This window comes from Lissotriton vulgaris, chromosome 9, assembly GCF_964263255.1.
Source record: "Lissotriton vulgaris chromosome 9, aLisVul1.2, whole genome shotgun sequence".
In the NCBI taxonomy this organism is placed as follows: domain Eukaryota; kingdom Metazoa; phylum Chordata; class Amphibia; order Caudata; family Salamandridae; genus Lissotriton; species Lissotriton vulgaris.
The window spans coordinates 178118247-178130863 of NC_141697.1; the positions used below are offsets into that span (position 1 = coordinate 178118247).

Consider the following 12617-nt stretch of genomic DNA (forward strand, 5'->3'; position numbering starts at 1 on the left):
ATAACCCATATAGCTACTCACACACCTACTCACTCAATCACACAGCCACTTAACCATACAGAAACACAAGCACACTCACTACTCATACAGATATTAACAAATACTTACTCTCCAATACAGTCGCTGACACAAGCACACACTCACCCATACAGCCACTCTCATAATCCCTCACTTACAAGTACAGTAACTTATATACTCCAACACTCACATATACTACCTTTCACATATGCAGTTACTCACCCATATACCACTGAGACATCCATTCACTCACCGACACAGCTATATGCACACACACCCGCCCCTACTGTCCCTCACAGACACACTCAAGAACCCATACACCCAAGCATTCACACACACTTACATCCATGCAGGGAGTCACACACTCCGTCACCCACCCACACAGGTACTCAGACAACTAATCAATAACCGATATAGACACTCATGTACCTACTCACCAACTCATGCAGCCACTTACACCAACTGACAGACATACACACAGATTAGTCACTCACCCATACATTCACTAAGCCACATTTAATCACTCACTTATACAGTCAGTCACGCACCCACTAAACCATCCATACAGACACTCATACACCCACTCATTCTTCAATACACCTTGGCGTGCATATAGAGATATATATATATATATGCTCATTACTCCAAAAAAATGGAAAGTTGACGCTGTGTCTTGCTCACTAACTTGAATAAAGTTTTCCTTCAATTTAACTGTGTTAAACTAAAAACAATGGAAAGTGAAGACATACTCGTAGTTCTTTATACATCAAAATATTTCATCAGTCATATATTACTATACTGTAGTATTTGCTTTGCCTAAAACATTATTAATCGTTTTTACACAAAAATCGAAAACCATGCGGATTTGCTGGATTACATTTACACATAATTCATAATCATTTACTTCTGCACTCTATTCGATTTTAGAATGCACGTAATCCTGTGACAATTGGTAAAAGTAAATTTCAAAAAATTATTAAAATTAGAAACTTACATATTTCGGAAAGCGTCAAAGTATTATATTTGCTTCAAAATCTAAATGTAAAGAACTGATTTCTTGAATTAGTTCTTTACATTTATATTTCGAAGTATGCACTTGGCGACAGGAGGTTGCTTCTGGCGTCTCCCACTTTGTGCCACAGGCTCAGGCCTACTACATTTTACCACACGTTTGGATGACAGCTAGACAACGTGTCCATCATGATATTAAAGCAGCAACAATGATCAGGCTCAGTTTCCACGGCTCACATATCTGTTTCTCTATTACTCACTCCTCGGGTCCTCAGACTCGAAGATGCTCGCAGCCAGTACTTCCGGCAGCTTTTTTCTCCGTGTCAGGTCGCGGGTGCCGCTCTCATGCATGTACTGTTGGGAGGGAGGGGGGGGGGGGGGTGGAGGGGGGAGGGGGGAGGATATCACCGCCTTAAATTTACTAGTGTCATCAGCAGTACAGAGGTCAACATCCTAGATCTAACGATCTACATTTCACAGGGAAGAATTCACACAAAGTTGTTCCGAAGCCCACAGATGGCAACACATTGCTCCACGCGACGAGCTTCCATTCAGTTAATTTGGTAAGGAGCATTCCCTATGGGGAGTGTCTTTGAGCCATGAGGAACTGCAGTACCAAGGAAGACCTAGAGTCAGAACTAGACTGTCTGAAAGAGGTTTAAGAAGAGAGGATATTCGCAAGATTTTATTGGGGCAGCAATACACAAGGCCACGCAACAGTCTAGAGAGCAGATACTTTTTAGACCAAGTAAAAAGAAGATGATTGCATTAATAGCAAATTCCCAATGCAGGATGATCACAACATTCAGTAATCAACAAAATGAGCTCAGACACATCCTACAGAAACATTGGCATATTATTTGTAATGACCCTATCTTGAAGAAATGTATACAAAGAAGGCCCCTTATCACTTTTAGAAAGGCACGATCCCTCAAACAGGCCCTAGGGAGTAACATGTTACCAAGTAAAACTAGGTCCAAAGCAGGTAAAACATGGATAGCCAGAAAGGATGGGTTTATTAAATGTTCCAAGTGTAAGGCCTGTACCTTCGGTGAAAATACCAGCAGCCATTTTCCAGGGTTTACCAGGAGGGAACAGAAAATAAGGGGTCAATTCACATGTAAGACGGAATTTGCTGTCTACGTGCTTCAGTGCCCTTGTGGCCTGAGGTACGCGGGCAGCACGATTCTTCCAGTGCACAAGCGAGTGTTACAACATTTGCGAGCCATCAAAAATGCGGATAAAACATATTGAGTTGCCCGCCACTTTGAGGTTTGCCACAACAAGGATGTAAGTGGTCTTACATACTTTGTTATTGATGCTGTCCCGGCCAACACAAGAGGGGGTGACAGGCAGAGAACGTTACATAGATTGGAATCCAGTTATATTATTAAACTGAATACCAAGACCCCCGTGGGCCTGAATATGGAAGAAGATTTGTACACATATCTGTAAACATCAATTAAATATAGATACATATATGCTGCTGTCCGTCTCGATCCTTGATTTTTCGTTAAAGATATTTTTATTGAAAGTACAAGAAGGAAGAGGAAAGGAAGTAAGAAGAAGATAGAAACACAGTAAATACGACAAGAGCCCTTGCAGGAGCTCACTCTACATGGCAGAGGAGACTGAATATTGCTGAAGATTGGTCCACGCGGCCACCCTAGCCAGGATGATTCTCAAAGTCCGCCAGCTAATAATGTTGCCCCAAGGGGGGAGTCCATAGAAGGCTTAGGATCACAGTGGCGCCAGGCAGAAGCCACCTAAGTCAGGGGCTCAGTCGAGCAGTCTAATTTGCGCCTCCTCGTCTCTCCGCCAAAAGAAAAACAATGCAGCGAGGCGGAACACAAAAACCCACCACCCAAATAAATAGAAAGAACAGAACACCCTCCCCCCAAAACTCCTTCAACCCTCCATCCCCCCAGTGGTGGCAGCTAAGTAACAGGCACACAGCAAAACATCCTCTCACACCTGGAACAAATGGAGTGCACGTAAAGTGGGCGGGCAGACCGCCGACGGCAGACCCTGAGAAAGGAAGCGGACCAGGGGGCCCCATCTAAAAACGAAGTTTTTGAAATCTCTGAAAACATCCGCCATACGTTCCATACTCAGCAGTTTCCATAACCTCGCATACCAGAGGGAAAGTGCAGGGGCCTCCTTCTTTTTCCAGGCCGCCGCCAAGGTCAGCTTGGCCGCACCAATGCAGAGCCAAAGGATTTGTTTATCCGCTTTGGTCTGATGCTCCAGGAGCGGATCACGGAGACCCAATAGAACGAAACCTATCGATTCAGGAACCGGGTAACCCAGCACGTCTTTGAGTTGGGAAAGTATCTCCTCCCAGTAGGGGCGAATGACAGGGCAGTCCCACCAAATGTGGCGAAAATCCCCCAAGAGACCACATCCTCGCCAACATCTATCCGATGTGGAGGGAAAAATCTTTTTCAGCCGGGCTGGGTAAAGATACCAGTCCAACATCGTTTTCATGTGGGCCTCCCTGAGGTCAACGGAATGATTAAATCTGTGCAAGTCACGCCAGAGGTGAGTCCATTCCTCGTCGGAGATATCCCGACCCAGGTGCTCTTCCCACAAACTCATATATCGAGGGCGAGGCGAGATAGCCGTAGCAAGCAGAAGGCCATAGAGGAATGAGATCCCCCCTTTCATGGACGTGGTGCAGGTGATAAAGGATTCAAAATCTGTGGGGGGCCTCGTCGCTGCATCCCGCACCTCCGGTGACAACGCCCAGTGTAGCATTTGGGTATGCCGGTAACGCTCGGATGGTAACACCGCATAGTCACGCATGCAATTATGGAAGGTGAGTGGCTCATATCCGTGAAACAAGTGCGTGAGAGCGTGACACCCCCCCGCCCTCCACACATCAAAGGGGCCCTCCACAAGCGCCGGCGGAAAGGCCGGGTTAAAATGTATAGGGGTGAATGGGGACGGGAAGGAGGTCCACCTCTCATCGCTGGAAACTGAGTCCCAGACCTTCAGGGTAGTACTCGTAGCAGTGCTAATATAGGCGTTCCGAGGATGATCCCCCTTCGCCTTCCAGACCAGGTCCCATATCGACCTCCCCGCCACACTCCTATCCATATGCAACCAGTGCTTCTCCGATTCCATCTGGGTCCACTCGACCAGCACTCGGAGTTGCGCCGCCTTATAATAAAGGTGCATATCTGGGAGGCCGACCCCACCCTTCTTCAAAGGCCTTCGCAGCGTGAGGAAGGAAAGTCTAGCGCGACCCCCTTGCCAAATGTAGTGTAGGATCATGGTCTTAATGCGCCTAAAAAAGCCCCCATCCAATGTAATAGGGAGTGCTTGAAACAGATACAGGAGCTTGGGGAGCATCTTCATTTTAATAGCATGGATTCGGCCCAGCCAAGAAATGAACATGGGCTTCCACCGATTAAGCTCAGTCTGCATCTGGGTCAACAAAGGTGGGAAGTTGGCCGCATACAGAGTGGTGACGGACGAGGTCAGCCGGACCCCAAGGTACTGTATAGAGGAGCTGGCCCACGACAGGGGCGGAGCGGCCGGATGCGGTCCACCTCAGCAGATGGTAGCGTAAGGTTAAGGATGTAGGACTTGCTAGGATTGACCCGAAAACCCGCCACTTCCTCAAACTGAGAGAGTACCTCCTGTACCCGCGGAAGGGAGCTTCCCGGGTCCGCCAGTGACAGCAGAACATCATCAGCAAAAAGGGAGATTTTATGCTGCTCTCCCGAAAAGGGGAGAGCACTGATGTCCGGGTCCTCCCGTACCCTAAGAGCTAGGGGCTCAATGCTAAGCGCAAAGAGTAGGGGAGATAAGGGACAGCCCTGCCGCGTACCCCGGGAGTGCGCAAAGAAGGGTGAAACATGGCCGTTAACCATGACTCTTGATCGAGGACTGTGGTAGTTGGCCCGCAGCATATCTATGAATTTGGAGGAGAAACCATAGGCCGCCAGCGTACCAAAGAGAAAGTTCCAGTCTACTCCGTCGAACGCTTTTTCAGCGTCAAGGCCCACCAAGACCGCCGGGATCTTGAAGCGATTGGCCTTCTCAATCAGGTGAATCAGCCTTCTGGTGTTGTCGTGGGTCTGGCGTCCCTTTATGAATCCCGATTGATCGGGATGAATGAGGGCAGGCATCAGGTCCTGGAGACGTGCAGCCAAGATGGAGGAATATAATTTGGCATCTACATTCAGTAGAGCTATGGGCCGGTAGGATTCACACTTCGAGGGGTCCTTCCCGGCTTTGGGGATAATCGAAATCATCGCCTCCGCCATGGAGCCGTAGTCTGACCCGCCTCCCTCATGCCGTTAAAAAGTGTCACCAAAAAGTCACCCAACTCAGAGGCAAAGGTCTGATAGAAGGGTGCCGTGAAGCCATCCGGGCAAGGCGCCTTAAGTGGCTTAAGGGACTTAATTGCGGCCAGCACCTCCTCCCTAGTAAAGGGGGCCTCCAAAAGGTCATTCCACTCCTTGGAAACCTGCGGAAGTGGATGAGCCCTCAGGTACTCCTCCTGATCCTCCGGCACCAGGCTATCCGCCGAGTACAGGGCGGCATAAGATTTGCCGAAGAGCTCCGCCTTGGCCGTGTCTTGATGCGCCCGGATGCCATCCATATATATTCTCTCTCGCGCTTATCGCGAAGCTGTCGAGCCAGATGTTTCCCCACTTTGTTGCCTTGTGCGTAAGAAAGACGCCGTAAGCGCAGGAGGGTATACTCCGCCCTGTTATTATAGTGGGCCCTGAGTTTACCCCGCACTGCCGCAAGCAGACGCAGCGTCCTTCGAGAAGGATTCTGCTTGTGCGCAGTTTCAAGTGTCGTCAGCTCCGCCTCCAGCGCCTCCCTTTCCTCACGCCTAAGTTTGTTCAAGGCGGAGTTCAACGCAATGCACGTGCCGTCGCCTTAAAGGCGTCCCATTGGGTGAAAACCGAGGTGTCCCCTTCTTTATTAAACTCAAAGAATTCACCAATGGCCGCCCTGAGTTTTGTGCATGACTCCTGATCTCGCGTAAGTGAGACAGGGAAGTACCATTTGCGGTGGGGGGACGTCCCCGGTGCCCAAGTCAGGCACACTGCCAGGAGGCTATGATCCGATACAGAGAGCGGGAATATCCTACTTTTCCTCAGGTCCCCCTGTAATGACTGGTTCAGAAAGATGTGATCAAGACGCGAATACGTGTGGTGAACATGAGAGAAGAACGTGTAGTCTCTAGTGTGGGGGTTGAGGGCGCGCCAGCTATCAATGAGACCCAAGCTTTCCATAGCATCACGCGACTCGGAGGAGAAGAGGCCTGCCTCCATCCGCTGCTGGTGCGAGCAATCAAGTTCTTTGTCCCAAACCAAATTGAAATCCCCCATTACTACCAAAGCACCCTCCCCAAAGTCCCCCACCTCCCGCAAGAGAGCCTCAAGGAACCCATTTTGGCCCGTGTTCGGCGCATAGAGAACCACCCACGTGCAGAGCTTGCCAAGGAGCATCCCCTTCACCATCAGCCATCTACCCTCCTTGTCGCTACGCACACCAATAGGTTGAAATTGCAGTGTAGAGCGGAACAAGAGTGCCACCCCCCGGTGCTTAGTGGCGGCCGAAGACCTGTAAATCAGTGGGTATTGCCTATTCTTAAGCCTGGTTTCGTCCCTACGGGCCAAATGAGTCTCCTGCAGTCCTACCACATCCAAATGTGGATCTATAATGTATTTCCACACCTTCTGACGCTTTTGGGGGGAATTAAGGCCCTTAACATTCCATGAACCTATCGTGACGGGCATCATTTAGACATTCCCCTCCCCGCTCCACATAGTGCCCCCTGTAGACCAGAAACAGCCCGAATACACCCGCAATCATACCAGATCCACCGCTACCACCACTGAGCCCATTCCAATTCAACACCCCCCCAACCCAAAGGAACTCCAAAACGCTATACATAAAAAACAGCCCCAGAACCTTAAAGAGAAAAAACAGACCAAAAGAAGAAGCAGCTGGACATGACCATAAGGGTCGGGGGTAGAAGACCCGGGTAATGCCCCCTCGAGTTCAGGGTCGGGTAACCCTCCAGTGGAGCACGGTCCCTTAATGTACCTGAGGTGGTAGAGCCCCTCCGGCCCCACAGGCCGATGTTTGGGGAGCTTAGGCTGCCGAAGAGCTGTCTATCCGGCTCGAATCAGTCACCAAAGCCACCGAGGCAAGGACCTCTCCCCTCTCACTTTGGCTCGCCGATGGATTCGGGCCTTCTGCCATACCAGTGCGGCCCGCCATGCCGGGGAGCGGGAACGGCGTCGTGTTCTTGGGGAAGCGCTGGCGCCAGCCGACGCAGCCTCTTCCTCCATGCCCAGAAGGTCCCTGGCAGCCGCCAGGGATCGTATTTGTACCAGTCTGTTCTGCCATCTAAAGATGAGCCGAAAGAGGTGGCCCCATGAGTAGGACACCCCGTGCTCCCGCAGGAAAGCCGTGACCGGGCGGAAGTCCCGCCGCTTCTGCAACGTGGAAGCCCACAAGTCCTGAAAAAGCTGGGGGCTGTGTCCCCGAAATTGTAGGTTGTTGGTATCCCTGGCTTTTCGTTTTCATGGACACAAACTAAAATATCCGGCGGCGGTGAACGCGCGCCATGTGGCAACCCAACTCGATGAACTCTGTCCATGCGGATCTCCGTGAGGTCCGCATCAGCTAGAATCTGCAGAAAAAGGGCCTCCACATACTCCCGCAAGTTTCCACCTTCTCCTTCCCAGGGCACCGCTCGGATTCGAATGTTATTACGGCGGGACCAATATTCCAAATCTTCGCAGTGGGCCTGAAGGTCTAAATTCTGCTCCCGGAGTCTGAGCATGTCCTGCTGTAACTGGTGGACGTCACCAGCAAGGCCTAGATCGTGATCCCCCAGGGTCGCCACCCGCTCTCCGATGCCATCCACATCTCGGCGGACCTCGCGCAGATCGGAGGCCAGCTGTGACTTCAGCTCCGTGATGTCGTCCTTAATGGATGCAAAAAGTTCGATCAGGAAGGCCTTCGTGACAGGGCCATCCCCGTCCTCCTTCGGAGGTGACTTGCTGGAACCGGGGGGCGATCCAGATGGACCCTTCCCAGGGCCGTCCTTCCCAGGCCTGTTCATGCGGTTCCTCGTCGTCATGATGGGGAGCCTCGGCTAGCCCTTGCGCGCTCCGCGATTGCCAGGAGCATCCTGGGATATCAGGCCACGCTCCCTCGCACCCTCCGAGACCCCCGCTCCGCCGTCACCGGGAGGCCGAAGCTATTAGGAGACAGCAAACGCCGTGCACGCTCAATGGTCGTTGAGTCGCCCCCGAGCTGTATGGGGTAGGGTCGGATCAGCACCGCTTCTCCTCTCGTCCCTCTGCGCTGTCCAGCAGCCTCCAGACAGGTCGGCGCCTCCCCGCCACCTCGTCCAGGCGACGTTAGCCGAGACGATCCACAGGGGGGTAGAATAAGCTTGTGACGGTCCCAGTTGGGGGCCCTGTATTGCGATTGTTCTTCTCCGCAGGTCGCGGTGGCCCAGGGTCACCCCGGATAATGGCAGCAGATGCCCTCCAGGTGATGCAGTGTAGGCCGCACCAGCCTTGTGCGTCGCCGCCTCGTCACCTCGGCTAAGTCCGCCGTTCTTGGTCGTAACTCGACGGGGAAAGGCTCAAAAGCATTCAGGGCACCTCAGTAACCCCAATAAAGGCGATTCCGGAGCAAAGATCGTCCCAGGACAGCTATACAAGGCGATGAAGGGCTCGAGGCGCCGGAGGAGCTCGCAGGCACGTCTTACTCAGTCGCCATCTTGGCCCCTAAATCGATCCTTGATGTTTAACTGTTTTTAATATTTTGCCCAATTCACCAGTGACACTAGGGTGGGGAAGACAACTCAGAAGATTATATTACTATTTAGTATATGCAGCAGTAGTGCAGGTGATTATGCCCACTCGGGTGTTATTATGTATGATCAAAGGCTCTAAACGCACTAGCGTAGAACCTGAACGCCTAGCTCAGCGTGTACCTTGCGGAAACTTAAACACAAATGATCATATAAAGAAATTGTATTTTGGTATGAGAATCCTAGCCCACATGGGCAGAATTAGACAAACAACAGAAAGCGGTTTGACTGATTCACATGAGCAAATATAATATTTGCAAAATTTGACGCTTTCCGTATTATGTAAAGTTTCTAATTTAATAATTTTTTGAAATTTACTTTGACCAATCGTAACAGGATTACGTGCGTTTTAAAATCGAACAGAGTGCAGAAGTAAACGATTATGAATTATGTGTAAATGTAATCCAGCAAAGCTGCGTGGCTTTCGATTTTTTCGTAAAAACAATGAATAATGTTTTAGGCAAAGCAAACACTGCAGTATAGTAATATACGACTGATTAAATGTTTTGATGTATAGAGAACTACGAGTATGTCTTGACTTTCCATTGTTTGTAGTTTTACACGTGACACGTAACTTAACACAGTTAAATTGAAGGAAAACTTTATTCAAGTTGTTATTGTCATGGTAAAAAAACATTCAGTATTACACTGTATGGAATAATATTGCCATTTTAGAACGCTACACACTGAAAATGTAAATGTCTTGTGTCTCTTGCTTGGCAAAGTTGTATTTTTTTATGTTTTCTATTCTGTTTTTTAGAAACTAAACATTTTAATAAACATCACGCAAATTTGAAATTTAGTGTAACAATAGTGGAAAAAAAGTGTTTTCTTTTCATTTTAAGCAAATTTCATTTGTTTTACATGTTATTTTTTGGGTGACTTATACTATAGGTCTTTTTGATAGCTCAGTTCATACTTTGTCTTTTAGACCTAACAGCTAGATTCATCAAGCTTAAATCCGCTCGCAAAGGGGCAGATTCTCAGAATCTGCCCCTTTGCGACCAGGATTTTTGCATTTGATATGCATCATCCCAAATGCAAAAATCGGTAAATAAGAATTTGCTAAATCACGATTCTTTGCATTTAAGGATCTCAAATTGAGAATCCTTAAATGCAATGCATGGACCTTTTAAAAATTGCGAATTCGCAATCTGGGGCCGCTATTAACCGCGAAGTCTAACTACATGGTAAATAGCAAAAACTCAGAAAAATGCATATATCTTTATATTAGGGCATTAAGAATGAAATTGAGTTCACAAGGCCTTTTTTCCAGTAACCATTTCTAGATGTACATATACTATATATTTGTATTTTTCTTATTCCATGTATAATTTAGTTACCTGCAAGTTGTTCTCGTCGACACCATAGCTGCACTTTTCCCACGGGCCACAGCTATCAGATGCTTTTCTCAGCTGGATTACAGCATTGTGCTTGGCGATGCAAACATTGACTTCATTAGGTTTCAGTTTATTTCCATGATAGAAACGAACAAACAAAGAGTATACCATCCGAGTGTTCTCTGAAGTAAAGCAGATGTTGTAATGGCTAGTCCCTGCATAACTTTTCAATGTCTCCTTATTGATTTGAGCAACATGGATTATCACAGTAACTGAAATATCGTCTTGGGTGCACTGGAATTGTGGGCACAGGGAATCCGCCTCCTCTGATACAGGCACTTGCTCTTTATGATGGACTGTAAAACATGGCTCTCTAGGTTGTTCTAGTATTTGAGCGTCTCTAGGGCCATTGTTATTGTTCAGCACAATATTTTCTGTTTCTGCCAAGGTCAGAACATTGCGTTTTTCTGTTGTCTTCCCAAACACATCGGGAATTTGGGTGACAGATAAGTCCTCTGACTCCGGGATAGACAAACTCTCTGTCTGAGTGACACCAGGACCCTCAGACTCTGCGATACAAGGGCCCTCAGACTCGGCGAGACAAGGGCCCTCAGACTCGGCGAGACAAGGGCCCTCAGACTCTGCGATACAAGGGCCCTCAGACTCGGCGACACAAGGGCCCTCAGACTCGGCGACACAAGGGCCCTCAGACTCGGCGACAATCAGGGTCCCAGAGCTAAGGCTGCCATTGTCGTTGTCTCCTAAACATCTTGCTGCCTGTTCTATTTCCCCATCTATGGTCTCCGCCGTGAAAGGTTGTCCGGTTTGAGAGCTCTCCGGTGTACTAACCGTGGGCTCTTGAAAAATAGTTCCATCGCAACCTTCCTCCGTATTAAGCTCTTCGACAAGTTGCTTACTCTCGGAATTACTGGCGTCCTCTTCTTCGGCATTCAAAGGACTCGTTTTCACGAAGGCCTGGCATTTCTGTACCACGACTGGCAGCGTAACCAGCAACTGCCTCTTTGCCTTGTTGAACTTGGCGCTACCGAGGGTTTCATCAACAGGGTAAGGGAGGGGGACCCGCAGACTGTATGCAGGTGTCTGTGACTCCAGGGTCAGCAGCCGTTCATGGATATCCAAGTTGGCATCACTAGCTGATTTCAGAAGAGGCAGGTCAATGGTGACCAGCAGCTCTTTGGGCACAGGGCTGGGCACAGCGTCCCTGGAAAGGCGGAAGTCCTGCAGATCGACGTAGGACCTGTGGGTGATGGTGAAATGGGGTTCAGTGGGAGCAACTACTGAGGTTTGAGGCTTAGGATCCTTTCTCTTCGATGAATGCCGGTCCGCCACAGGTTTATCCTCGCTGCTTGTGCCGTTCGCCTTTACATAAGGATATGGGAAACGGAGAGGGTCATCGGGGTCCTGGCTTGGAGGCTTGGGGACCCCCGGTAGAGGTGTTCGCAGCACGGTGGCCTGTGGGACCCCTTTATACTTTGCCTTCAATGTTTTGACGTTACGTTTGTCCAGTGTGACCTCAAACTGCTTCTCTACCCCTTCTAGCGCAGTGGAGTCTACCATTTCCTTGAACTTGGGGTTGCTGCCGGCCATGCGCAGCGTGTCTGGGTGGAAGACCACATCGTAAACCATATGCTTCTCCGAACTGCCCTTGGCTAGGTCCTCCCGTCCAGGTGAGAGGCTGTAGGGCAGAGACCACTGCTGCCCACCCTGGGCCGGCTTGCACTCGGGCTGGCCCATGAGCGGGTTGCTGCAGACATTAACGTAGCAGCGCTGCCGACCGCCCAGGCTGGTACGCAGGACATGTCCAGGCTGCGGGTGAACAAATTTGGCGTCCATGCCCCTGTCCTGCTCCATCATCCGAATCTCCTGCTCGTAGAGCCGCCGGTTCTCCGGGTTCGAGATCTCTTCGGCATACTCGCGGAAGAGCTCCTTGAAGCGCTCGTCCTTGAAGGCCCGGCTCAGGCGCTCCACCTCCTCCGAACTCAGATCCAGGTCCTCCAGTTTATCTCCGCTGCTGTTGGTAGCCATCGCTGTCTCTTTGAAAGCTGCGCTTCGGTGGGTAGTCGGGACGCCGAATCCGTTGCTATCTGGGTGCACAGTTATGACGGCAGAGCGCTTCAACCAATCACCGACCTCAGAGAATGTGCATGGGCATAAAAGATGGACTACTAGCCTAGGGCACACTTCAGACGTTTTAGATACGCTACCTGTTGACAAAAGTTAGGTCCACAAGTGTCTACATTGGTTTAAATTTGTTTTCATTAATTTACCTTTTAATTTGGAAAGCAGCAATGTGCCTGTCGGCTTCTATTACATTTCTAAAAACAAGCACCTGACATATGTTACTACTTTGATTAACAATGATT

At 49.5% G+C, this 12617-nt stretch overlaps 1 protein-coding gene across 1 annotated transcript in view; it reads right to left on the minus strand.

Moving 5' to 3' along the window:
* Nucleotides 1-12301, minus strand: part of DNAAF2 (dynein axonemal assembly factor 2) — a 229251-nt gene extending 216950 nt beyond the window's left edge. Inside the window, exon 1 of the mRNA XM_086937285.1 lies at nt 10237-12301. Within this exon, the coding sequence (XP_086793411.1) occupies nt 10237-12279 (2043 nt within the window). The 5' untranslated portion in view covers nt 12280-12301. The remainder of the gene's footprint in view (nt 1-10236) is intronic.
* Between the last annotated feature and the right edge of the window lie 316 nt (nt 12302-12617).